We start from the raw sequence: 24,225 nt of genomic DNA, 5'->3' as shown, positions 1-24,225 counted from the left end.
TTCACTGAATGAACCTTTTGACCACGCCACCAACATTGACGTAGCAAGATAACGCTGTCACGCAGAGTATTTGGCGTGGCATGTTTGCCATGCTAGTGTCGCCACCGTGGCAAGACAATGCTGCCACGCCGGTGTGGCGTGGCCACACCAAATACTCTGCGTGGCAGCGTTATCTTACCACGCCATCAATACTAGTGTTGTCAAAATGTTTATCTGGTGAAAAAAAATTTCTTCAAGGTTTAGTAATAAAATTATTTATTAAAAAAGTTTAAAAAATAAAAAATTATGACTTTTACTCCATGAATAGTGTAGGCAGCTGGAGGAAGGGAAGTTCTTCCGGTAGCTGTCCCAATCAGGCAAAGCTCGTGTCGAATTCCCATGTCACTGAGATCCTGCCTACAGTTTAACCCATCCTCTGTTTTGCCTAGAATATTCAATAACATTCCAATAATGCTGCTGCACGCATTATTTTGTCAACCTGCATGATATCAATGCAGTGTAGAACATCAAGATATTTCCAGTATGGCAACTCCGTGAAAGAATTCTTTCTTCCACATGCACTTCTTACGAACTGTGGATGTTTTGTTACCAAACACTGTACTGATCTGCTTAACCATGTCGTGCACCTGTGTGTGTTTAAATTCCTATAACAATAAAGCACGTCACAATGAAAATAAATGATATTTGCATAGATTTCTTAATAAGACATAGTGAAACATAATTTGCAAGATTAATTGTATGACCTAATGGAGTTTACAAACTGACGCATCAACAAGCCAAGTCATAATGCATCATCTGTGGTGTAGTCGTGTTGTATTTTTCACATTTAGCCTTTAAAAACTATTTTTATAAATAAACCCTAAAAAACTTATTCTATAAATTGATCATTTTTACCGCCAATAAGACTGGCTCTGACCTCCTCGCCACAATGGCAGCAGCAATATGCTAGCGTGGCAAGGGGATCATCGGTGTCGATACCATTGACATCATCGAGTCGTAGGATCTTGGCTCAATTGGCAATCGAGTCGTTGTACGTAAACTGTCTCTGTTCTTTTTATAAAATTTGAACTGTTGGGCAAAACCCTGTTAGTCTTCCACGTTCAAAAAAATTGGCATCGAGTCATATGATCTCGGCACCAATTTCATTGGCACGGAAATAGATCCTTTTTAATAAGTTTTTTCCAAAGATTTATTTGTAAAAGTAGCTTCAAAAAGGCAAAAATTATGGAAAATGCAGTGCAACCATGCAAGCACAGTGCGCCTACAAGAAGCCTCGTTTGCATAGGCACAGTCAGAGGAGGGACTTGGCCATTGCTTTCGGAGGTCGGCCGACGGCACGAGATTTTGGTATAGATAATAGCACAGGTCGCCACAACACATATATGGGCTGGGCCGGCACGCATGTGGGCCCGTCCCATGCTTCGATGGCTGGCACCGTAGGTGGCACGACACAACCTGACTAGTGGGTTGTGCCTATGCTGGCACTAGACGGCCAACAAAAGCCCAAAGAACAAAAAAAAAAGGTCCAAAAGTTAAAAAAAAAAAAACCAAAACATGAAAGGTTTGTTAGGAAATGCTGGGCTGGGTGTGTAGTGTGTACATGGGCTGCCTCGCCATCATGTGCCCACGCAGACGTTTTGTCACCACTGTCCAAAGCTGTGGGTGGGGACGCCCAAAGCTTTCACGTCGCCGTGGTCGCCGCCAACGAGAAGTGCAATCTCCTCGACCTCCTCATAATCAACAAGTTGGCTCGTGACAAGACGGCAGCGCCGGCCACCTCGATCTGCAAGGGCTCAACGCCGAGGTGTTCACCCGCCCGGGCCTTGCCCTTGAGCCCCTCAATCGCAACCACACGTCTTCTTTGGTTACCAACCATGTTGAAACCTGGTTGACCTTGCCAAGAAGGCTAATACCTGCTTGTAAATAGAAGAACACAAACAAGAACAAGATAGGTTACAACCAAATTGCAGATGAATGATTAAACTCACGAGTTGGGGTCTTACAAACCGAACGAATGGTGAAATTGTTCCAGACAGATTAATCTAAGCAGAACTCAAACCCTAACTATGGCGACGACTACTAATATATAGAGTTAAGGGTCGTGCAATACCCCTTGACGCAATCCCATTGGACTCCTACACGATACATGGCCCAAAGGCCCAAAATTTCGGCGAGGTAGCACCGGGACAGATTTGGGACATAAACTTATTCAGACGATTTCCTTTGACTCATAATGAATTTAGATATAGGATTGGAATCATTGGAAAGGTTACCTTCTTAACTTTCCATCCATATAAACAACGCTTCAATTCAAGCTCGTATGCGACCTGGACACCCGTTTTAGTACAGACTAGTCTTGCACTCCTAATCGTACTTGAAGTCAACTTTTTTTACCTCCATCTTGATTTGGACACTCCTGTTGGTCCTCCACGCCTAAGTCCTTCTCTAAGTACCTTCTTGTACTCTTCATTATTCCTAATCATAATATAATTATTAGGTAGAAATCTATTCTCAAAATCATATAAAAAAGAACTCAGGAACAAGCTCACCTATAAATTTAGTTGTTTTACACAAGCTCTCGTAATTAAACTTCGAATGATCAACGAAGAATGATTCTGTTTATGCAAAGGAGCCTAAGGAGTGATGTCCTCGTCGTCCTCACGGTGGAAACGTCGTCGCCACCGGCCGATCGATAACTGATTCGCGCAAACGCTACGGCTTTGCCACCGATTCAGTAGCTCATTCATTGAGTTGTTTCATGCATATGACGTTGGGGTCTAGTGGTTAGGTTCTTCAGCTTCTCGTGGAAACGCCGCTGCACCGGATGGCCACGGTAGCCGATGATGGCGGCACAGCAGGCAGATGCGGCAGCCCGAGGCGGCGGCGGTCCGCGGTTCGGCGAAGGCAGTGGCAGCGGCCCCGTGAGGGCGGCGCATCAGACGGCTGCGGCGCCCCTCAATGGCGACACAGCGGCCAAAAGCGGCGGCACGGTGGAACCACAAACACAGGTTAGTACTGGCTCCTCCTACACGAGGGTCTTGCTTGGGCCGGCACCCGATGTGTCTTTTGGTCGTGGAATAAATTCATCTCAGGTCTCTTATTTTATCGTTGAATCTGATTTTCGATCTCCAATCAGAATGCCATATACAAGTCCCTTAACCGTTAAAACCGGTGCAAAATGAGTCCTAAAGTGATTTGAAAGATGGTTTCGGCCGACGATGATTTTCATAGTTAAGGGACCTAATTTATCCGGTAATATGGTTAAGAGACGAAAATCAAACTCGTGGCTCTCAAATAAAATTATTCTTCTGGTCATGCTTGGACCGTGAAATTACCTCATCGTGGCGCCATGGCCCGATACGATGAGCAGGCCGTGCTAGGGCGGCACAACTCATTTCGGCATGAAGCACGATAGACTGGCTCAGCCTAAGTGACCATTTGGATCCGGTGATTATTTTAGTACCTTTTTATATTGGATGTATAGATGTTAATTAAGAGTATTAAATATAGACCGATAATAAAAGTAATTGCATAAATAAAGGTTATTTCATTACATAAATTTTTTAAGCCTAATTGATCTACGATTAGCAAATGTTTACTGTAGCATCACATTCGTTAATCATGGACTAATTAGGCTTAATAGATTTGTCTCGTAAAATAGTCTAGAGCATAGGGTGGATTTTATTAATAATCTATATTTAATATTTTTAATTAGCGTTTAAACGTTCGATGTGACAGTGAGTAACAAAAAGTTGGAGGAAATTTAAGTGCCGCCTCTACGCACAGTCGTAACGGACGTAGCCCATATAGCCTGGTTTGTGTGAGCAAACGTCCCAGTCAAATAGGATACAGGATCGGCACTCGAGAATCACCCTGACAATTATTATTGCCCTGCAGTGCCGCCCGGGCCGGCGGCCGGCAGCTCGATCTTGCCGGAGCCCGGAGCACGCACGGTTCGATGGCTGCTGCTCGCCTCCTCCTCCTCCTCCTGATTGCCGTCGTCGTCGTCGTGTTCGCCGGCCCGACGACCACGACGACGCTCGCCTCACCCTCGCCGGCGCTCGGCGAGGAACTACTGGCCGCGGCCGGCGCGCCGGGGTTCGCCGGGTGGCTGTCCGGCCTGCGGCGGCGCATCCACCTGCGGCCCGAGCTGGCGTTCCAGGAGGTGCGGACGAGCGAGCTCGTGCGCACCGAGCTCGACGCGATCGGCGTCCCCTACGAGTGGCCGGTCGCCCGGACCGGCGTCGTCGCCACCATCGAAGGCGGTGGCGGCGCCGGACCCGTCGTCGCGCTCCGGGCCGACATGGACGCTCTTCCCCTGCAGGTCGGTGATGTACTTCGCTTCATAGAGACGCTAAATTCATTTTCATTTTATCCGAAAAGTCTATAATTAATTTGAATGGATTTTTACTCTTTATTCATCGTTTTCTGTTGCCCTCATATATATATAGTTGGTGGTTAATAGAACATTAATTCATGATTTTGCTAGTTTACACAGTTGGGATTGTTAATATTGTGGACACGAAAAAGTAATACATACGATGTGGACATTCGTTTTACCAAAGTTTGAGCTTGTTTAGAGAAATTTTACAGTAATTAAGAAAGTATCGAAGGATGCACCTAAAGTACTTAAAATTTATCAAAATTTCAAAGTATAAATTTGGTACCCTAAGATGGTAAAAGTTATCTTATCAATATTAGTTGTGTGCATTTTTAACAGGTGCACAGAAGTTGATTTTTTTTTTAATTTTTGAAGTCTTTCTAATAAATAATTTTATTACTAAATGTCAGAGGAAAATATTTTCACCGTATGAATTTTTGGCCACACCAATGTTAGTGACGTGGCAAGCCAACGCTGCCACACAACGCGGTTGGCGTGACAGGCTTGCTATATAATGTTTGGCATGCCTGCCATACCAAAAACTCCGTGTGGCAGCATTGTTTTACTATGTCAATATTGGTGGCGTGGCCAAAAGGTTCATCCGGTGAAAATATTTTCTTCGAAGGTTTAGTAATAAAATTATTTATTAAAAAGGTTTAAAAAATAAAAAGTTTCCCGGAAGTTATACTCCATCGTCAAAAGGTTGATATTTTGGATTATGCATCGTTACGTAGAGGGTATGTCGATGAATCTTATTCTGTGAAAGTGAAAGGTCGAGAAATGGTTAAGGGCCTTTCATTGTTTCGACTTTCGACTCTTAGTGCTTCGTTTTATGTTAACTTTGTTTGCTAATGATTGTTTCACTTGTTTCACTTGGGTTGACGATACAAACATTGTTGAAGTTGCGTTCAGTGTTTGAACATGATTGTTCTCACTTGCATATTGTTTTTATTGGTTTGTTTGGTTTTAAACATGCCAAGATTGAATCAGATTTTGATTTCAAGTATGATAAGAACTTGAAAGTGACGACCAACAAAAGTTTTTGCATCAGTCAAGTTTTTTTTTTTTTGAGGCAAAAGTTAATTTTGACGCATGGCAAAAATCCAAGTGAAGCAATCGTTAGCAGACAGTGAACATGACACCATCTATTTTTTGAAAAATGTTTTAATACAAAAGAGCATACATCGTCAGACAAAACAGATGCCAAGAAAATGAATTTCTGGTACCAGTAGAATCAGAGTTGTGTGTGGGCGTGACTCGGATGCAATTATTCTAGCAAAAGAAATTAGAATTGTTCTAATCAAATTTGATAGAGAGAGAATTGCAAATGGAAATTCACATGACATATTGCATTTTAACTGTATCAAGGATCATAATCTCTGTTGTTTGATGGTAGTAACTGTACTACATGACTTCTAATAGTTAGCACTTACTGATTCTTTTAATTGACAATGATGTTGTTGCCCTTTGGCAGGAGCTGGTAGATTGGGAATACAAGAGCCAAGAGGATGGGAAGATGCATGCCTGTGGACATGATGCTCATGTGACAATGCTTTTAGGAGCTGCTAAGCTACTTCAGTCTCGGAAGGATGAGTTGAAGGTAATCTGCAAACCAAGTATAAATTTCATGGTGAAATGAAATTTGGATTTTTGTTTATACCAACAGAAGACTGTCAAATAAACTGTATAGTGCAGTGCATACAGAGCAATTGCACAAACTTAAATTAAATTTAAATGAAGCAATGCATTGCGCCATTTTTTTTTTTGAGAAATTTGAATAAAAAACGGTCAAACCTGAATTTTCTCCTGCTTTCCTGGTTGAAGGCTCATTAATCACCACTCAATCAGCATAGTCAATCCAATTTATCTGAAAGTAATGTGATTGAAGCCTAGATGGAGTGACGGAGGTGGATCCATGTGGGTCTTGCTCAGGTTCAGTACTAGGGATGAAAATGGAGTGAATAGTTTTGATCAACTCAGGAGAAAACCAAATATAGATACAATTTGGAGCGGATAATTCTCGGGTAATCTAGATCTAGATATGAGTATAGATAATTTTCCGAATATGAATGGTGGCTGTTTCCGGCAGATACGGATACAGATATCCACATAATACATAATATATCTATTTTTTTCTTCTTAGCTACAATTCTCTAACTAACTTTCATAATTTCTTAATGGTACTTTAGTGTACAAACAGTAATGAATGTTATTAACATTATTTAAAGTGAAAATGACTATCTAAATTAGGCATGTTGTACATTAAATTAGCTAATTATACATAGATAATTTTTAACTCTAAGAGCAATTTGAGGGATTATCATGTTCCGAGAAATATTCATGTTCATGTTCATATCCCATGCTATTCTATCCTTATTCGTATTCAAAATAATTTATATTATCATTATATTGTAGTTATTCGTGTCTGTTTCTGTGTCCCAATCCATCTAAGAATATGAAAACAAATACGCTACGTGCATTAGCTGTCCATGTCCACTTTGTTTTCATCCATGTTGAGAACTACGGAACAAAATTTCTGAGATTTTGGGCATTACAACGTTAGGGTGTGACTCTGGACACAAAAAAAATTGAATTTGTTGGAATCTATAAAACTGTAGGTTCAGTAAAACTTTATTCAAATTCCAATTCTTCATTCAAATAATTGATCTTATTTTTGAAACTATGTTTGACCATTCGTCTCATTCAAATAATTTATTTAATCATAGATTATTTTGTTATAATTTAATTTATTACTAAAGTAACTTGAAATATGATTTATAATTTTACATATTAGTAAAAAAATTAATAAGACAAAGGATCAAATATATATATAAGAATCAACAGTATCAGTTAAAAAAAAAGAGTATCTTGCATTCCGAAATATGAAACCCTGGTCTTGCTTTTCCATTTATCAGGGCACCATCAAGCTGGTGTTCCAGCCAGCTGAAGAGGGCCACGCCGGGGCCTACCACGTCCTGCGATCGGGCCTCCTCGACGACGTCTCCGCCATCTTCGGCCTCCACGCCATCCCGAGCCTCCCCGTCGGCGTCGTCGCCTCCCGGCCGGGGCCGCTCCTGTCCGCGGCGGCACGGTTCGCCGCCACCGTCACCGGCAAAGGCGGCCACGCCGGCGTCCCCAACGACGCCGTCGACCCCGTCGTCGCCATCTCCTCCGCCGTCCTCAGCCTCCAGCAGCTCGTCTCCCGCGAGACTGACCCCCTTGAGGCTGCCGTATGAACGAGACCAATTTAGTAGTTTAGTTTTGCTCTAATTGCAAGTTTATTTGCAATCGTTAACAATGCACATTAATCTGATAATTATAACAGATTAAGTGTGTCATTAATTTCAGGTGGTGTCTGTCACGTTGCTGAAAGGAGGTGGAGCTTACAATGTCATTCCTGAATCAGCATCCTTTGGAGGCACCTTCAGGAGCATGACAGATGAAGGCCTCTCATATCTTATGAAGAGGGTCAAAGAGGTAAACACATTTTCAACTTCATTATACATGATTTCATAATGCTACTATAAATTAATGGTTCTAAAGGTAAAGCATTTATGTTATATAAGTGATTTACCATGTCCACCGTTATTCGCCAACATTGTAGAGAAGGCAAACATTTTTTATAGTAACCTCTAAAATGATTGTACATCTTAGAAATAACCTAGCTTGACATTTTTCTATGCCATGCGTATCATGATATTAGGGATTATCGTTTGAAGCTAAACGACATATTTACGAACGAAAAATAATTTATAAATAAACCAAGGCTGAAAAATAAACTTTGATTAAAAAAACTCTAAAATTAACTCTAAATTTAAGATTTTATAAATAAACTTATATTTTAAATTATAAACATAAGTACAAGCGCGACAACGGAGGACTTTGTACATAAAGCATAAAAAAAAACATATGGGAGTTCTCTGGATATTGCTCCTGTCGAAATTCACACAGATTTAACTGCGGTGATCGAGACTAGTGGCTGATAATATAATGGTGCTTGAAAATTTGGAAGATCATCGAAGGGCAGGCCGGCGTGCACCGGTGCGCCGCCACCGTCGACTTCCTGGAGGAGGAGCTCCGGCCGTACCCGGCCACCGTCAACGACGACGGGATGTACGCCCACGCCAGGGAGGTGGCCGAGGCCATGCTCGGCGAGGCCAACGTCCGGCTCGCCAACCGCACCATGGGCGGCGAGGACTTCGCCTTCTACGCGCGGCGGGCGCCCGGCGCCTTCTTCTTCCTCGGCGTCGGCAACGACACCACCATGGCGCCGGTGCACTCGCCGTACTTCGCCCTCGACGAGCGCGCGCTGCCGGTCGGAGCGGCGTTCCACGCCGCCGTCGCCATCGAGTACCTCAACAAGCAGGACTGCTCGTGATCGTCATTATCGTCCGCTTGAAGAGCTCCGGCCGCCGGCAAGAACGTTTCCTTGGAATGGAATATGAAGCAAAATCTATGGTGAAAATAATTTGAAAAAAAGATAGTATTTCGAATTTTTGTCCTAGTTTGCCGGCATTTTAATATGTGTGTGTGATTGCAGACTTGCAGTAAGTGACAGTTTGAAATTGTACTGAATAAAATTCCGTCTGCATAATTAGCAATGGTTTTTTTTTTTCCAACACGGCAATGGGATATACAGAACATTTTAAGTTCATGCAGGAAGGCGCAAATGACACGAAGGAGAAATGGCATTTGATTGTGTAAATAGTATGGTCATATCTCTAGGACATGAAAGTATGACTACAGTCTAAAAAATATAGGATATTTCTATTTCTGCTAGTATCATTTTTATGCTGGTTTGGCCAGGTTTAATTCATAACCCCTCCTTCCAAAAATATAAGAAAATTTATTGTTTAACTTTTGTACGATAAAATAAGTATATCTTCACCTACCTGCACATCTCAACCAACTATAACCATTAATTCAATTCACAACTAATTTCCTATCTCTACTCATTGCAATACTTCATTCTCTCAACCTTAATCTGTCTGGAAAAACTCCAAACACCCTGATATTTTTAGACGGAAGGAGTCAATTCTATTTATGGAGCGAGACAATGGATCTACTTGAGCCCTGTTTTTGACCAGAGTTTGCACCAAGATGCCGAAGGCAGGACGGATTTGCTTAATTATAGTACAAGTCCTAAATTTGACCTTGCAATTGAAAAAAAGATAGAAAGGATTTCATTTGACCAACTAACCGATCAGCATATGGACAGATAGACGTTGGTCTAACCAACTAATTGGCCTGGCAGCACTATAATGACAATCGGCTATATTATCAAATGTGACAACAATAAATATGTGGAAATTTACAAAGGCATTGGGTGCAATCAATTGATAATTAGTTAAAATCTGTCAAATATATAACCGATATTATTGACAACAATCTTGATTGATCGGAATTAACTGAAACAGTATAAGACTATTATTGGTACGGATAGATCAAACACTTAATTACTAGATCAAAATTAACTAACCATATAATGAGCCAATGACCATGGGTTACCACCAAAACGTAGGTCTGCCAAAATAATCAATCTAGTCTATTAAGAATAATCTTGATAGATCAGACCTAACTGAGACAGCATAAGATTATGCTCCATACGAAGAAATTCAATAGTTAGCCGATCCAGATCGGATACAAATCTAATGAGCCGATATCTTATATTTTTATATAATAATAAGATAAGTTATCGGCTAAAGCTTTGATGATACAATGAACAAGAAATACCACTTAATATAAAATATTTGATAACCGCAATCTCATACATTGGATCTAATTGAGACAATACGAGGCTGGTTATGATAAACAGTAAAGTATTAAGTTGATTTAAAGTTCACAATGTGATTAATCAGAACAACTCAAGAGACATAACTAAGCTGGTAGGATAACTAGCAACCACACGCAATTGATCAGAATATTGGACAAAGTTCCAATCTCATCGATATTGTTATCGGGTGACGAGAAACAGTACCATAAGAATATTCTTTCTTCTTAGTTTATTTTTTAGAATTTATACTATTTAGAACAATTTCTGTCAGAAACAGCTTTTGAAAAAAAAAACTGTAGCCGAAAGAAGCTGCTTCAAACATACCGTGGGTTCAAGTGTCATCCATCCCATCTCTTCTGCCCCTTCAGCCAAAAACATTAAAATTAATCTATCCCATAAACCAAACAGATAATTGCTCTATGCCAATCAAAGTATCAAACCCTCGCCTGCGCAGTCAGTTCAGAATTTCAGTATAGCAAACCTCTCGGTAAAAAAAACAAAAAAAAAAAAACGCACACACACACACACACAAAAGAGAATACACTGGAACAAGCTCCTCGCCATGGCCATGGCCGCCTCCTCGCATCGCGTCTTGTTCCTCCTCCTCCCCCTCCTCTTGGCGGCCCGTCTCTCGCCGCGCGCGGCGGCGGGCGGGGACCTGCTGTCAGCGGCGCGCGCGCCGGGGTTCGCGGCGTGGCTGCGCGGCCTGCGGCGGAGCATCCACCGGCACCCCGAGCTGGCCTTCGAGGGGGTCCGCACCAGCGAGCTCGTCCGCGCCGAGCTCGACGCGATCGGGGTCCCCTACGAGTGGCCCGTCGCCCGGACCGGCGTCGTCGCCACCATCCGTGGCGGCGCTGGGCCCGGCCCCGTCTTCGCGCTCAGGGCGGACATGGACGCTCTCCCCCTGCAGGTTATACTCGCCTCCTTTTGATTTGATTAATTTTATTACGATTGGATTCGCTTCGTAATTAATTCTCAGTTTATTTGAGTTCAAATTATTTGGTAAAATCTACTGATTAATTCATAATCCGTTGACTTAGCTTACTGAAATGGAGCTTGCCACAATCATATATTGCTTTCTGTATTGAAAACCAGTCGATTGCTGTTCCAAAGTTCTCCCAATTCTAGCATAACCGAGTCTGTTAGTTAGCATAATATAGTCACTAACAACGGATGACCGAACAAAACATTGGTAAATGGACAACAAATGGTGTTATTAATAGCAAGATGAGGCAAATTGGTGATCACTTGACCTCTTGTTTGGGCGGTCATCGTTGCATTGCCTATCCTCATGCAAACCTCCGTGAGGTGCTACAGCTTTTGCATTTCGTTGTCATTTTGTAATCTGTCCAGTTGTCAGGTGCTGGGCTGCTGGTTATCCATGTTTTATTTGAGATGTAAAAATACTTATACGGTTATAGCAATCACATGCCTGTCATGAGGACACTATATATCTGCTGGATTGTCAAACCCAATGAATAATATATGTGGGAACCAAGGAAAAAGGTATTCTACATTGATGTTGTTTACACTTTGTGTCTTCTAGACAAACTGAAGAATGTTTAAGTGCAATTTTTCCTGTGAATTAAGTTCAATGTACCACGATATTATCACTGACAAGTGAGAATAATTACTCCATCTGATCAAGAATATATGATGCTGTTGATGATGGTCGTTTCCAATAGTATCTCCTACAATGTTTTATATAAATATATGTAACTAAAAAAATTAAACAATCTTTTTATATAATCAACCTAATAGGATTTCTATGTTAAACATAAAAGATAGAGAATTTTGATTTGTATGCTTTGTGAAACACTATATACTTGATTGAATAGCATAATAGTCTAACAAATGTGGCATGAAGAATGAACTTTTCCTGATATTATAAGGGAGATGTAACCTAGGTCATAAATGTATTCCATAGGCTTGTGCAACAAGTGCTCTTCATGTTGTATAATATATCTAGTGAACTACACACTTCACACTTTTCAAGTACCTTCCTATTTTATTAACACTTCTGCTTTCTCATTGGCTCACCATTTGGTAGGAATTAGTAGATTGGGAACACAAGAGCGAAGAAGGAGGAAAGATGCATGCTTGTGGGCATGATGCTCACACAACAATGCTTCTAGGAGCTGCCAAACTACTTCAATCTCGGAAGGATGACCTGAAGGTAACTATGCAACAATAGATTGGCTTCCTTGTCCATAAGATAACTTGAGTTGATACAGCATAGATCCATTGACAAGACTCCTGTAATCCCCCACACATGAGGTCTAAATCTAAAATCTTGTTTGATAACCAATGTTGGTCTTTCCTGTTTTCTTTTAGGGTACCGTCAAGCTCGTCTTCCAACCAGCAGAGGAAGGTTATGCTGGCGCACTCCATGTTCTACAAGAAGGCGTGCTCGATGATGTGTCAGCCATTTTTGGTTTGCATGTTGATCCAAGGATTCCAGTAGGTGTTGTCGCCTCCAGGCCAGGGCCATTTCTTGCAGCATCAGGCCGGTTTCTTGCAACAATCACCGGAAAGGGTGGTCATGCCGCAGGCCCACACACCGCCGTTGACCCCATCCTCACTGCATCCGCTGCCATTATCAGCCTCCAGCAGATCGTAGCCCGGGAAACTGATCCTCTTGAGGCTGCAGTATGTATTCCATTGCAGTAGTTTACTTGTAATTTCCTGCCTGTCTTGTGTCAATTTACACCATATCTTGTTCATCAGATGTGTTCCTTTGGCAGTAAATAACATCATCTCCTTTTACTACTGTCAGGTGATCTCTGTGACATTCATGAAAGCGGGTGATGCTTACAATGTTATCCCAGAGTCTGTATCATTTGGTGGCACATTCAGGAGCTTGACAACAGAAGGCCTCTCATACCTTAAGAAGAGGATCAAAGAGGTAAACATGATCAAAAAAGCACTCTTATGTAGCCTACCTGGCTTCATCAGAATTAGACCAGTGGTCCTGTCAAAGCTTAGATTCTCCGTTGTCCTTGTAACCTGTCACTGCTAATGATCAACCAATAACATGATGCTTGTCTGGCAGATCATAGAAGCACATGCCACGGTGCACCGGTGCACTGCAACTGTCGACTTCATGGAGGAGGAACGCATTCCGTACCCAGCCACCGTTAACGATGAAGGGATGTATGACCATGCCAGGACAGTGGCCAAGAATGTGCTTGCGGAAGATGGTGTCAAGGTGGGTGCACCGTTTATGGGCTCAGAGGACTTCGCATTCTATGCACAGAGGTTCCCAGCAGCGTTCTTCCTGATCGGCGTCGGCAACCAGACTACCATGCAGAAGGTGCGCCCGCTGCACTCCCCCTACTTTGTCATTGACGAGGACGTGCTTCCGGCAGGAGCTGCCTTGCATGCAGCCGTCGCCATGGAGTACTTGAACAAGCACAAGCATGCGTCGACCTCTACGAACTAAGACCACCTGGCCCCCTAAATGCAGCAATTCCATATGAAGTTCATCGAAAATAGTTCTACTTCTGTAAAAAGGAGGAAAATTTGTGCATTCCAAAGGAGGGCAAGACTTTAAGTGGTTTTTCAAATGCTCATGTTTTCACTTTCTGGATTGGAAGCAGAGATGTGACATAGAACTGAGGAGATTTTGCATAAGGGACAAATTCCACTGCACTGCACAGCAGCTAGCCAAAGTCAAATTGGCATTAGTAAAAATAACTTAACTGTGCGTCCATTTTGATTGGAAAAGATGGTGTGGATAATGTCTGTAACTGCAAGTATCCTTCATGAGGATGATAAAATTGAAGCCATGAGAGGATACTATCTTGTATCAGAATGAGACAATTTATGCATATTTCTCTTTGGTGTAATTTTTGGACACATTCTGCTATATTGCCTTAGCTAAGTCAAAATCGAACTACACTAATTAACCAAAAATTGGCTGAGCTTGTTTATTTGTATCGGTCAGAGATCGACAGCTTTTGCTCACAGTAGGAGCATCCCTAACAGCTCATCTAAATTTGGTCATCTATATCTTTATTTGGATGATCATCTAAAACACTTTCATCCTTCGTATCACTTTGTACTCCAGCAGATCATCTATATATGGTATCCTCTATGTTCTGCTGGAACTTAACTTTTATCCTTTATCCTCTATTTCTAGGATGGAGGATGGAATGGATAAGCTGTTGGGGATGCTCTGAGATGATCAGTTTGTTGTGTTAAATTGATCTTGCCGATGGTTTTTTTTTATTTTATCATGAGTTAAATAGTTTGTCCATCATTATTTTTTGTAATTGAACATAGCTGTTAAATAATGCAGTATAGTATATGGAGAAGTAGCTTCCTTCCCAAAACTTTTGGGATTGGACACATGCAATTACATGAGAGTTTTGGTTTCTACCTGATGAGTCACAATTTGCAAAGATGTGACTAGATTGGTAATTTGTGCTACTGGACTCATTAAACAGTACCGATAAAGCACATGTTATATACCTATTATATTATGGAAGGCTTGACATATCAGGAATGATATGATTCATAGCAAAGGAACGGCCACAATTTCTGATCCGACAAGCTTCCCTTGTCAGCTATTCTTTTTATTTAACGTCGTTGACGAACACTTTTGCATATATGTTTACTGATCTGTTTTATTCAAAATAATTACATAATCATTAATTATTTTTTTATTTGATTTACTAAATACTCTTTGATCATAATTTATAAATTTACATATTCGAAAAAAAGAGGTTTGAATAAGACATCTAAAAGTCACTAAAGTCGAGTAAAAGAACACAGGGAGCATGAGACCGTAGAGGTCTTGACTTTAGTGGAAGCGTAGAAGACTTTACACTTATGTGGCAGAGCAACTCAAGCATAGGCCTTGGTGTCATCATTTGGCTTTTCTTTAAAAAAAAAAAGATATTTTGTAAAAAAATAGTTTGTTAATAAAATTTGCATATTCGTTTTCTTGGTGACATAAAAGGAAAAATCAAAAAATAAACTATGATAAAAACTCTCAAATTCAAGAAAATTCAAAATTTGACTTATAAACATAATAAGCGAAATAATGAGACCCTATGTAAGCATGAAGTGGATGCACATGACGGTATTTCTTGAGACAGAGAAGTGCTCAAGTCGCCCAAGCTCTGGTCGCGACGGTTGCTGAAGTAAAAGAAGCCATGCAATGTCGTGCACAAGACAAAATAGAAACGAATAGGGTAGCGCATACTCGCCCAAACGGCCGTAAGTTCCAAGACTTGCAGAGTGTAGATTGTGCGCTCCTGTGAGAATCGTGGACTTGTTGAACCAGCAACGTAATCCTTATTTTTCATAGTTAATAAATCTCTTTTTATGGTAACGAAAATGGAATGTTCAAATAAGTTTATGATTAATGGAGAAGAGAATTATGTAACAACATTGCTATACTTAAGCAAACTAAGGGCCTGTTTGAGAAGTTTTTTTTTCAAAAGCTACTTCTGCCAGAAGTAGCCTTAAACGGTTCACATCTTATGAGAATATGTAGTTATAGATTCTAAAAAATAAACTAAAAATCCAGAAGCTAGCTACCCAACAGAAGCTGGCTACCCAACAGCTGCTTCTTAGAATCTAAAACTCTCCAATCAGGCTCTAAAGGTATTTTTGCAATGCCGCTTACATAGGCATTTTAACTTTTTGCCACGTTCGTAACTTTTAACTTTTTGCCACGTTCGTAACAGATTGTAGGAACACACATGTCAGATAATAAATGACAAATCTGTTTTGACCACTCATAGGAGTGACAAAAAGTAAAATTTCCCACACTCGTTGAAATTTATGATTGAAGCAAACGGGACCGGTATTAACATGGAAGCACGATTGCACGAGCCATACAATTTCTATCCAACAACGATGTATCCAAAGTGCAAACATAACTACGGAAGAAAATGTAACTCCGCTGGTGGACTCGATGATCCCAGGAGAACGAAACTGGCATAGAATTTCACTTGGACTGTGACCAATGGATTCAGATATGTCTCGAGCAAAACTTTTCTGCACCAAGGATATAGCACACAATATTCCCAAGCACAGATGGACCAGTTCGTCTTTACAGATATGTAAATGGTACTTAAATACAAACTCCGCCAATGGAGGATGGTGCACCTATGGACTTAGACCAACAAATATACAGTACCATGTCTTGAAACCTGAATAGCTTGACAAAAGATGATAAAAGTCCCTAGTCTAAAACATAAACCAAGCCTGTTGGAAGGATGGTTGTCTTGAATGTTAATTTTATCCTTTCATAATCTCCCGGTAGACTAAATCGATGAATTCATCACTCTGGGCATAACAAAGAACAGATGTAGCATCAATTGTAAGTTATAACTAATAGAGACATCATTAGTATGAGTTATGCACAAGACAATAGAACAGGGAAAAACATCCTATGACTTTATGAAAGCTTCAGCCTCAATTGAAGCCTACACTCAATTCATGGAAAAATTTAACTCTGTAATCCAACAAAGATAAGTCATGAAGTATGCATAAATTGCTATTGTGGCATACCTCAACAAGTCTAAGTAATGCATCCCTGACTTTGTCTCTGGATAGTGTCGGGCTGTAGATTGATGCTGATGCAAGAGATGGGGATGGATTTGGTGGCGGAAATGGTTGAAGTAATGGAGTCCCATATGGTGGTGAAGGCGATGCTGTAGGCAACGGGAATGGCTGAAGCAAGGGAGCACTCTGTGGCTGCTGAGCTATACGAGGATGTTGAGGTGGAGCAGTTGGTACCGCCGAATTGGTGCGAGCCATTGTTGTCTGTGAAGATGTCAATGGTGAAAAATGTGATGGATTTAGAAGACTTGCTGACCTGTTGACCACAGCACCAGTTCCACCGTGAACATCAGGGGATATCCCAGATACTGATGAAGTTTGAGAAGGGAGCAAATGGTGTGCAACAGGAGGCTGCGATATACTGATACTTGTTGGTGCGTGTGAAGATAAAGGAGTAGACCCAAAAGATTGATTCTGTCCTGCAACTGCTACACCAGAGCTACTGCCAACATTTATAGCTCCCTGTTCCAAGAGACCCAAATTTGTTAACAGATTAAAACTACAAAGTTCTATACTTTTATCTTGAAGAAATTACAGAAAACTTCATTGCTAAAGTAGAATGGGGATGACGAGATCACAAGACAAAGTAAAGCTGAAGAGAAAAGGCCTAGTTTCAAGCTTTCCGTACACTGAAGAATGCCGATAAGGGATCCTCCTGGACATGGGTAGTAGCTGGTATTATATTCGATGTTTGAGGCTCTAGTGGACCTTCAACCAAAGCAGCAGGTGCTTCTTCCAGCTCTTCAAATTCACTGCAATAAGATTGATAACAGTATAACACTATTAAAATAATATACTTTAATTTATGGCAATATACATTTAAAAGTAACACAATAGAATTTTTAAGTGAATGGTTTATAATACAGCAGTAAGATACAATATTAAATGAACAAAAAGTAGCAGACAAGGGTCATGTTGATCTCATTTTAAATTCATGGCATGCTAATTTGAGTACAAAATTGTTTGTCATGCAAGAGGCTACAGCAATGTGTGTGCAAGATGACATAATACCATACCACCCAAATCTTTTCGTTTATGCTTATGCTTATAAGCCAAAATTTGAATTTTCAACCTTAACTTTGGAGGTGATTTTGGGGTTTTTTTACTGCAGTTTATTTTCTAGCATTGGCTTTTAGATCACTAAGAATACGGATACGAAAGTTTTATATCATCCCCTACATTCAAGTGACAGCATGCATGCCTTCAGTACATATTATCTGATTAAAATATTCGACCACCTAATCTATCTGAAACCTCAAAGTGTTAGAAAATGTTCAACAATCTAAAGAGAAGCATTTTAAATCTTGTTTGATAAACCAACAAATATTCTTGAAAGGTTCGTAACAACATAAAGTAATAATTTATATCATGTCATGTTGACCAGCACTACTTCATCAATCAAGTCCAGAAATGTAGCACAAAACACGCATTCAAGTACCTTTTAATTGAGGGAACCTTTGGCTTTGGAGTTGCCTTGGAGAATGCATTCAATATCCTGCAGAAAACAAAAGAGATCAGTAACTGAAAAAATAATATAAGAAAGTGTGAAGCCTTGACTTATGGAGTGAGTAAATGAAAGATTAAAGCAGGTTTATCAATGGGATATTAAAATTGCTAACAGTATGCAAAGACAGTAAAATATTATTTAGTGAACCTACCAGCAATGGTAATTTTAACATACTAAATGTAATACAATTGATACATAACTAAGTAAAAAACAATCTTAACTATATATAAAGCAAGATAAATTGGAAGTGTAACATACTGACACAATGAAGATTGGTTCTGTTTACATTGCAGTAGTTTTTTTTTAAAAAAAAAGTATTTTTCCCTCGGTTCAGGTATAACAGTTAATCAAAGCAATTACTGTAACGACAGATTCCATTATTCCATAATGTAGCACACAAAAGGAAGTTGTCTCTGACTGAGGTGGCATGCAAACTACAAATTATACAAGTCATAATAGAAAATTGCAGATTTCCCATAGAAAGATGGTTTATTTATTAGCATTTGTATAAGAAGCTAACATGTCAGTGCTACCGTGGACCAAAATATTTAATCCATTGCATATTATCATTCCTATGAAGCTATGACTCATTGCTACTGTCACATGTCCTCTGTTCAGTGATCCATAGACACTCACCATCTCACACAATCATGTCGCATTGTTATTAACCTGTTGTGCTGATTTTTTAGTCATACTAGCAAAATACCCATGCTTTGCTATGGAATTATATACAAAATGTTATAGGGTTTTTTATCAACTATACTAATATCACTTGTTTGAACCAAATATGGACTATTTTATAATATCAGTAAATACCATGAGCTATTTTGCAAACTAACTGTAGAAAGCGGTGGGGTGGCAGATTCACTGCCACCACCACTAGAGACATTTAAAGTAGTATAGATGAATCACCAAATCGGAGTTGGCATTAGAAAGTGATGACTATGAGGATAATTTATGTTGCCGTAATTGATATGCACATTTGATCAAAACAAATAATGTATGGTTTCACGTCATTATACATATACAAGCATCAAGATACATGAACCAAACAATCTACAACAAAAGACATGAGCATGATCCACAAAGACAAGTAAAAGAAGCATTACTTGTAGGCACTACAAATTTACCTGCTAAACAGATTTGCAACTTCTTCACATTCTTGGGAATTATAAAACCAAATACCAATAACTTCTTGTGCAGCATTGCGGTACATTATATAGGGAACCTGGAGCTGGTATTCAAAATCTCCCAGGAGATCTTCGACTAGATTATCTGTTCATAAGATGAAAGCAACGAAATACTAAGAAAGAACACAGAAGAATGTGAAGAAAAAACTCCCAAGATGCTGCTTGACCCTAAGAGTTTGTGGTTTGTGTATAAAGTTTCTCCGAAAATATCAACTGTTTTGTAGTGAAGCCCATCAGGAAGCTGCTAGCATTGAGGTTTAACAATAATTCAGTGAGTAATAATTCAGAAATAAGCTGATACAAGTTCCCAACTGCACATTGGTAATAATGACAATCATGCGTGACATGTGAGATGTCCATATTCATGAACAGGTTTTACAAAGGTCACATATAGCAAATTATAGAGTCTAAAAAAAACCAGGAAATTTTGCACGCAACATACCGGTATTACGCCGATTCATGACAACAAACTGGAATCTGGGCTGTGCATTCCTGCATTGCACAATGTGATGGCATTTAATACAACTAGTAAATGTGATGCATTGGCATATTAACACCTTTGGCACTATCTGAAGATTAAGAGACGAGACACCTGGATAAGCAAGATTTCAGTGTGTCCACATTTGCAAAAAAGCACCATTTGAAGTGTACCCAATCATTTGAAGGATGTGGAATATCCATGATATATGAGCAGTCGGCCATTCAATACCTATGGACTAAATAGTATTGCTTTCCTTTCTTGATCTATATACCAGGGATGTATTTCATTTGAAAACAATTATATATGGACTCCATCCGTCTCTATATCTATCTATGTCTCCATTTGTATTTTCGGATTGCTTCATCATCTGTTTCCCGAAATGGGGACACTTGAACCCCTAAGCCCTAAGTCGCATTCAAATGCAAATATGCTGGTAAAGCAGTGCCAAGAGGTGTAAATGTTGTCATATTACCAAAACATGTTGAACAACTATCTTGTGCCAAAGTTTTCTATCTTTTCAGGCAATATTCTAAAATCAAACTAGCATCAATACAATTGTGTACTCTTAAACAAACCATACTTGGGCATGTAAAACACGAGAAAAGCAAAATGAACAAATCCATTGCAGCTGCCTCCAAGAGCCTTTACTAAGAACACCAAATCAAAATTAGATTCTGCACGATACTACATTTCATCCTTCTAATCAAATGGTACTATACTACATTTCACCCTTCTAATCAAATGGAACTACCAAACCCACTTCTCCATTATCCTACATCATCTAGCACCCAATATTTTCAAGGAACTCAAATCAGTAAGAGCATACAACTTTGAGGGACATCCAGTCGGTAACCGAAAACTAAAACTAAAACTAAAATCATCAGCACATTCAGACACAAAAAAAAAAAATGGAACCAAATCCACCATAGTAGGGACGGAACTAACCTCTTGACAACGAAGAGCGACCCCTCCACCTCCTTCCGGCTCTGCAAACACGCGCGCGCACGAGAGAGAGCGCGAAAAATCAGGCCAAATCAACAGAATGGAAAACTAAGAGAAGCAAACAAGCCACGAATCGCCAAAAAAATAACCACAAAAGAAGAAGAAAGAAGCACATCCCATCTTACCCACTGGTTGAGGTTGGTGTCAAAGTCGTAGAGCGTGACGTGGCCGGCGGTGATGAGGATGTCCTCGACGGCGGGGTCGAGGCGCTGGAGCACGGTGAGGTTGAGCACCCGCGTGCCCTCCTCGTCCATCGCCAGGTTGGGCGTCACCTTGGCCCTCCCGCCGCCGCCGCCGCCGTGGGCCATGGCCGCGGAACGCCGCCTCGGGCAGGGGTAGGGGGAGGAAGCCCTAACCCTAATGGCGGCTCGCTTGCCTCGCTAGGGTTTGGAGGACGGATCGAGAGGGGAAGGGGGATTTCGATTCGAGGAGCCGTCGATTGGCAAATTTGGCCGCGGGTGCAGAGAGAGTGTGTGTGTCGAGGAAGAAATAAAAATGGGGGATTTAATATTTCTTTTTGGGATTTTGATAGGGTTGAAATTTATTCGGAAATTGGGGATACGAGGAGGAGGAGAGGAAAGGGGTGTGTTAGCCGTATCTGGGGTTGGATATTCCGGCTGCACGTGACACGTCTGTCACATGCTCCACAAATCTCTCCGTTTCTTTTTAGACGAAAAAAACGATAATAAGAGCCTCTCGGAGAGATGGCTAATACTTTACTCTCTGAAAACTTATATTTGGTCTATCTAAACAAATATTAGAAACAAAAATTACGCTATCCTCCAAAGAATCTACAAACTGAATATATTAGGAACATAGATTTCTCTTCTAAATTTACGATACGAGATAGCTGATTTTAGGCATATGAAATATTAAAAATACATTTAGGAACATGATAGGGACATGTTTTCTAGCCCAATTCCTAAAATTTTGTTTTAGCGATTAATTTTACATACCTCTTGGAGCATCTCCAAGAGAATGGCTAAATTTTGATTCTCCAAATCAAAAATTTAGCCATTCATTTTAGTTTTGGCAACTCGAATTCATAGAGCATCTCTAAGAGCAACTTCAATAGTATAGCCAACTACTAGCTCTAATTTATCTATATTCAATTTAATAGCCAATTCATACAATAGTTACCTACAAAACATCAATACATGGTCGCACATGTCAAATACATTTTTGTCATGGAGCCCGTGTGCAGCTGGCTACAAATTAGTAGCTCACCTCTCTTCTCTTTCACATCTTATCTCTTTAAAATATGTTTATAGCTGGCTTATAGCCTGAAATTGTACCTGCTCTAAGGAGACTATCCATCCCCACTCTCCTAATCCTGACAAGGGGAGATGATAAGAGGGTCCCACATGGGTGGGACCCACGGATAGCAATTGTGCCAGCAGGGGAATGGGTTGCTAGATTTGGCCATTGAGAACTCAAATTTAGCCATTCAAATGGCATAGCAAGTTAAATAGTCACTTTCTTGAAGGGCATTTTTTTTTTTGTAAAATTGCCAAATTTAAGTATGGCAAGTGAGATAGTCATTTTCTTGGAGATGCTCTTTAAGTTGCTCTAATGGTTGTGTTTTTTAGTGATAAGTGATTATTTGATTGTTTTATATAGCTATGTAGGCCATGTTCGGCAACGCCGGTTAATATCTCATATTCTCTTTTTTCGTGCGCACGCTTTCTAAACTATTAAACGGTATTTTTTAAAATAAATTATATATGAAAGTTATTTTAAAAGTTTAGATTAATCTAATTTTTTATAGTTAATAATTAGTTAATTATATACTAATCTATTACCATGTTTTTCGCGCCAGTTAATAACTCTGCTGCCGAACGTGGCCTTAATGGTATAAGCAGTGTTCACCTAAACGGTCGTTTAGATGGTTTAAATGATGTCTAAATGGTAGACGGAACAAATCTGTTTAGTTTAGGATCTAAACAATAATGATTTAAACGGGCTAAATAAAACAGTATTCAGCCACGGTGCGAGAGAGGATTAAACACCGACTCGGTGAATAAAAATTTGGCGACGTAGAATGCACGTCGCACTAGGCAGAATGCACGCGGCAGGGGCCAAAAATTGTGATTAGGGTTTCTCAGTCGCCACACACTTTCCTGAGCTGCAACATTTTTCCTCTCTATCTCCCATCTACTGCTTCTCTATGCTTCCTCCTCATGACCGGCGCGACGACGCCTCCCCTCTTCTTCTCCTCTCCCCACGGCCGGCACGGCACCGCCCATCCGTTCCTCCTCGTCAGGGCCAACGCGGCACTGCCTCACTGCCTCCCCTCTACTGCAGCCTGCAGCTCCTCACGGCCAATGCCTCTGCGGCTCTGTTCAGCTGTTGCTGCTCCAGGAATCCAGGTAAAGGCCTCCACTTCACGTCTATTTCTATTTCTCTCTTCTTCACTTCTGATTTCTGAATCAACCAATCAATCCACTAATCAATAATTGATTGAATGAGTTCTTATTTGCTTTGAATCAGCCCTATTGTTCAATGATGGATGTAAATGTATATCTGTACTGATTGATTGTTGGTAATGCTTGAACTTGTAGTTGTAGATGGATGTCTGTACAGTAGTATACTTGATGATTGAATTAAAAATTTGTTATTCCTATTCAGTAATCACTAATCAGTATTAATGTTTCTAACTTTCTGATTTTGTACCATGAATGAATTCTGAACTATCATTCTATCACTTGGGCAGGTGACATAAATAAAAACGAAAAGATAAGGTGCTTGCAGATGGGCCAGGGTGATTTAGGGTGTGTTTGGTTACTCATATCGTGTTAGCCTGACTTATCTCTCTTATCCAGGCTGAGTGTGGCCTGGCTACGAGGATACATAGCTGTTTGGTTGTTTGTATCAGTATAGCCTGGCTAATATAAAATTATGTATGGTTACTTGTATTAAATGGTCGAGCTGAGAGTTTGTTTGGTTGATTGATGGCATATACTATTTGTATTTGTATGGGTAACTATTGTATACTATTGTTTAAGATGATATTTAGAAAGAAAAAATTCTATTATAGACAAAAGTACATATATAAAAATGGTATTAATGGACATATCATTTAATTAGATCTTGTATTTTTTATCATTTACACAATCAAATCCATCGGTCACTGTACAGCAATAGCAATAGCAACAGCTTCAGCAGAAAATTCACGATGGGGAAATAATCACTTCAATAGACGAGCTCGGAGGTGAACCACGCAGGAGCTGAGCTCGGAGATGGCGAGGACAGCGCAGACAACAACCTGGCACGAGGACGGCGACAACGACCTGGCGCGAGGCCGGCGGTGACGAT

The 24,225-nt window shown here is 40.4% G+C and overlaps 3 protein-coding genes across 3 annotated transcripts; 2 read left to right on the top strand and 1 right to left on the bottom strand.

Moving 5' to 3' along the window:
- The first annotated feature begins 3,816 nt into the window (after nucleotides 1-3,816).
- LOC102717816 (IAA-amino acid hydrolase ILR1-like 8) lies at nucleotides 3,817-8,982 on the top strand. Its single transcript, XM_006658380.3, has 5 exons — nucleotides 3,817-4,324; nucleotides 5,856-5,981; nucleotides 7,297-7,611; nucleotides 7,730-7,858; nucleotides 8,394-8,982. Exons 1-5 carry the CDS (start codon nucleotides 3,959-3,961, stop codon nucleotides 8,757-8,759), a joined length of 1,302 nt encoding a protein of 433 aa, XP_006658443.2. The 5' UTR covers nucleotides 3,817-3,958; the 3' UTR covers nucleotides 8,760-8,982.
- A 1,734-nt stretch (nucleotides 8,983-10,716) lies between these two features.
- On the top strand, nucleotides 10,717-14,022 carry LOC102717541 (IAA-amino acid hydrolase ILR1-like 7). Its single transcript, XM_006658379.3, has 5 exons — nucleotides 10,717-11,064; nucleotides 12,205-12,330; nucleotides 12,489-12,803; nucleotides 12,931-13,059; nucleotides 13,207-14,022. Exons 1-5 carry the CDS (start codon nucleotides 10,717-10,719, stop codon nucleotides 13,594-13,596), a joined length of 1,308 nt encoding a protein of 435 aa, XP_006658442.3. The 3' UTR covers nucleotides 13,597-14,022.
- Nucleotides 14,023-16,144: 2,122 nt separating this feature from the next.
- On the bottom strand, nucleotides 16,145-21,380 carry LOC102700635 (mRNA-decapping enzyme-like protein). Its single transcript, XM_006657527.3, has 8 exons — nucleotides 21,036-21,380; nucleotides 20,854-20,894; nucleotides 19,870-19,919; nucleotides 19,368-19,512; nucleotides 18,169-18,225; nucleotides 17,359-17,482; nucleotides 16,680-17,192; nucleotides 16,145-16,454 (listed from the first exon to the last, which is right to left on the bottom strand). Exons 1-8 carry the CDS (start codon nucleotides 21,216-21,218, stop codon nucleotides 16,407-16,409), a joined length of 1,161 nt encoding a protein of 386 aa, XP_006657590.2. The 5' UTR covers nucleotides 21,219-21,380; the 3' UTR covers nucleotides 16,145-16,406.
- Between the last annotated feature and the right edge of the window lie 2,845 nt (nucleotides 21,381-24,225).

This window comes from Oryza brachyantha, chromosome 7 (genome assembly GCF_000231095.2).
Source record: "Oryza brachyantha chromosome 7, ObraRS2, whole genome shotgun sequence".
NCBI classification, from domain to species: domain Eukaryota; kingdom Viridiplantae; phylum Streptophyta; class Magnoliopsida; order Poales; family Poaceae; genus Oryza; species Oryza brachyantha.
The sequence above is the reverse complement of the archived record's forward strand: the minus strand, read 5'-3'. Positions and strand labels throughout refer to the sequence as shown.

What these genes read in the sequence shown, in the direction of transcription:
- LOC102717816 (XM_006658380.3), top strand. Translation starts at nt 3,959, where the DNA reads ATGGCTGCTGCTCGCCTCCTCCTCCTCCTCCTGATTGCCGTCGTCGTC. An exon ending in CTGACCCCCTTGAGGCTGCC is followed by an intron (nt 7,612 to 7,729) that starts GTATGAACGAGA and finishes CATTAATTTCAG; the next exon opens with GTGGTGTCTGTCACGTTGCT. An exon ending in TTATGAAGAGGGTCAAAGAG is followed by an intron (nt 7,859 to 8,393) that starts GTAAACACATTT and finishes AAAATTTGGAAG; the next exon opens with ATCATCGAAGGGCAGGCCGG.
- LOC102717541 (XM_006658379.3), top strand. Translation starts at nt 10,717, where the DNA reads ATGGCCATGGCCGCCTCCTCGCATCGCGTCTTGTTCCTCCTCCTCCCC. An exon ending in TGGACGCTCTCCCCCTGCAG is followed by an intron (nt 11,065 to 12,204) that starts GTTATACTCGCC and finishes ACCATTTGGTAG; the next exon opens with GAATTAGTAGATTGGGAACA. An exon ending in CTGATCCTCTTGAGGCTGCA is followed by an intron (nt 12,804 to 12,930) that starts GTATGTATTCCA and finishes TACTACTGTCAG; the next exon opens with GTGATCTCTGTGACATTCAT.
- LOC102700635 (XM_006657527.3), bottom strand. Translation starts at nt 21,218, where the DNA reads ATGGCCCACGGCGGCGGCGGCGGCGGGAGGGCCAAGGTGACGCCCAAC. An exon ending in ACACCAACCTCAACCAGTGG is followed by an intron (nt 20,895 to 21,035) that starts GTAAGATGGGAT and finishes GCGTGTTTGCAG; the next exon opens with AGCCGGAAGGAGGTGGAGGG. An exon ending in CATTACTTAGACTTGTTGAG is followed by an intron (nt 16,455 to 16,679) that starts GTATGCCACAAT and finishes TGTTATGCCCAG; the next exon opens with AGTGATGAATTCATCGATTT.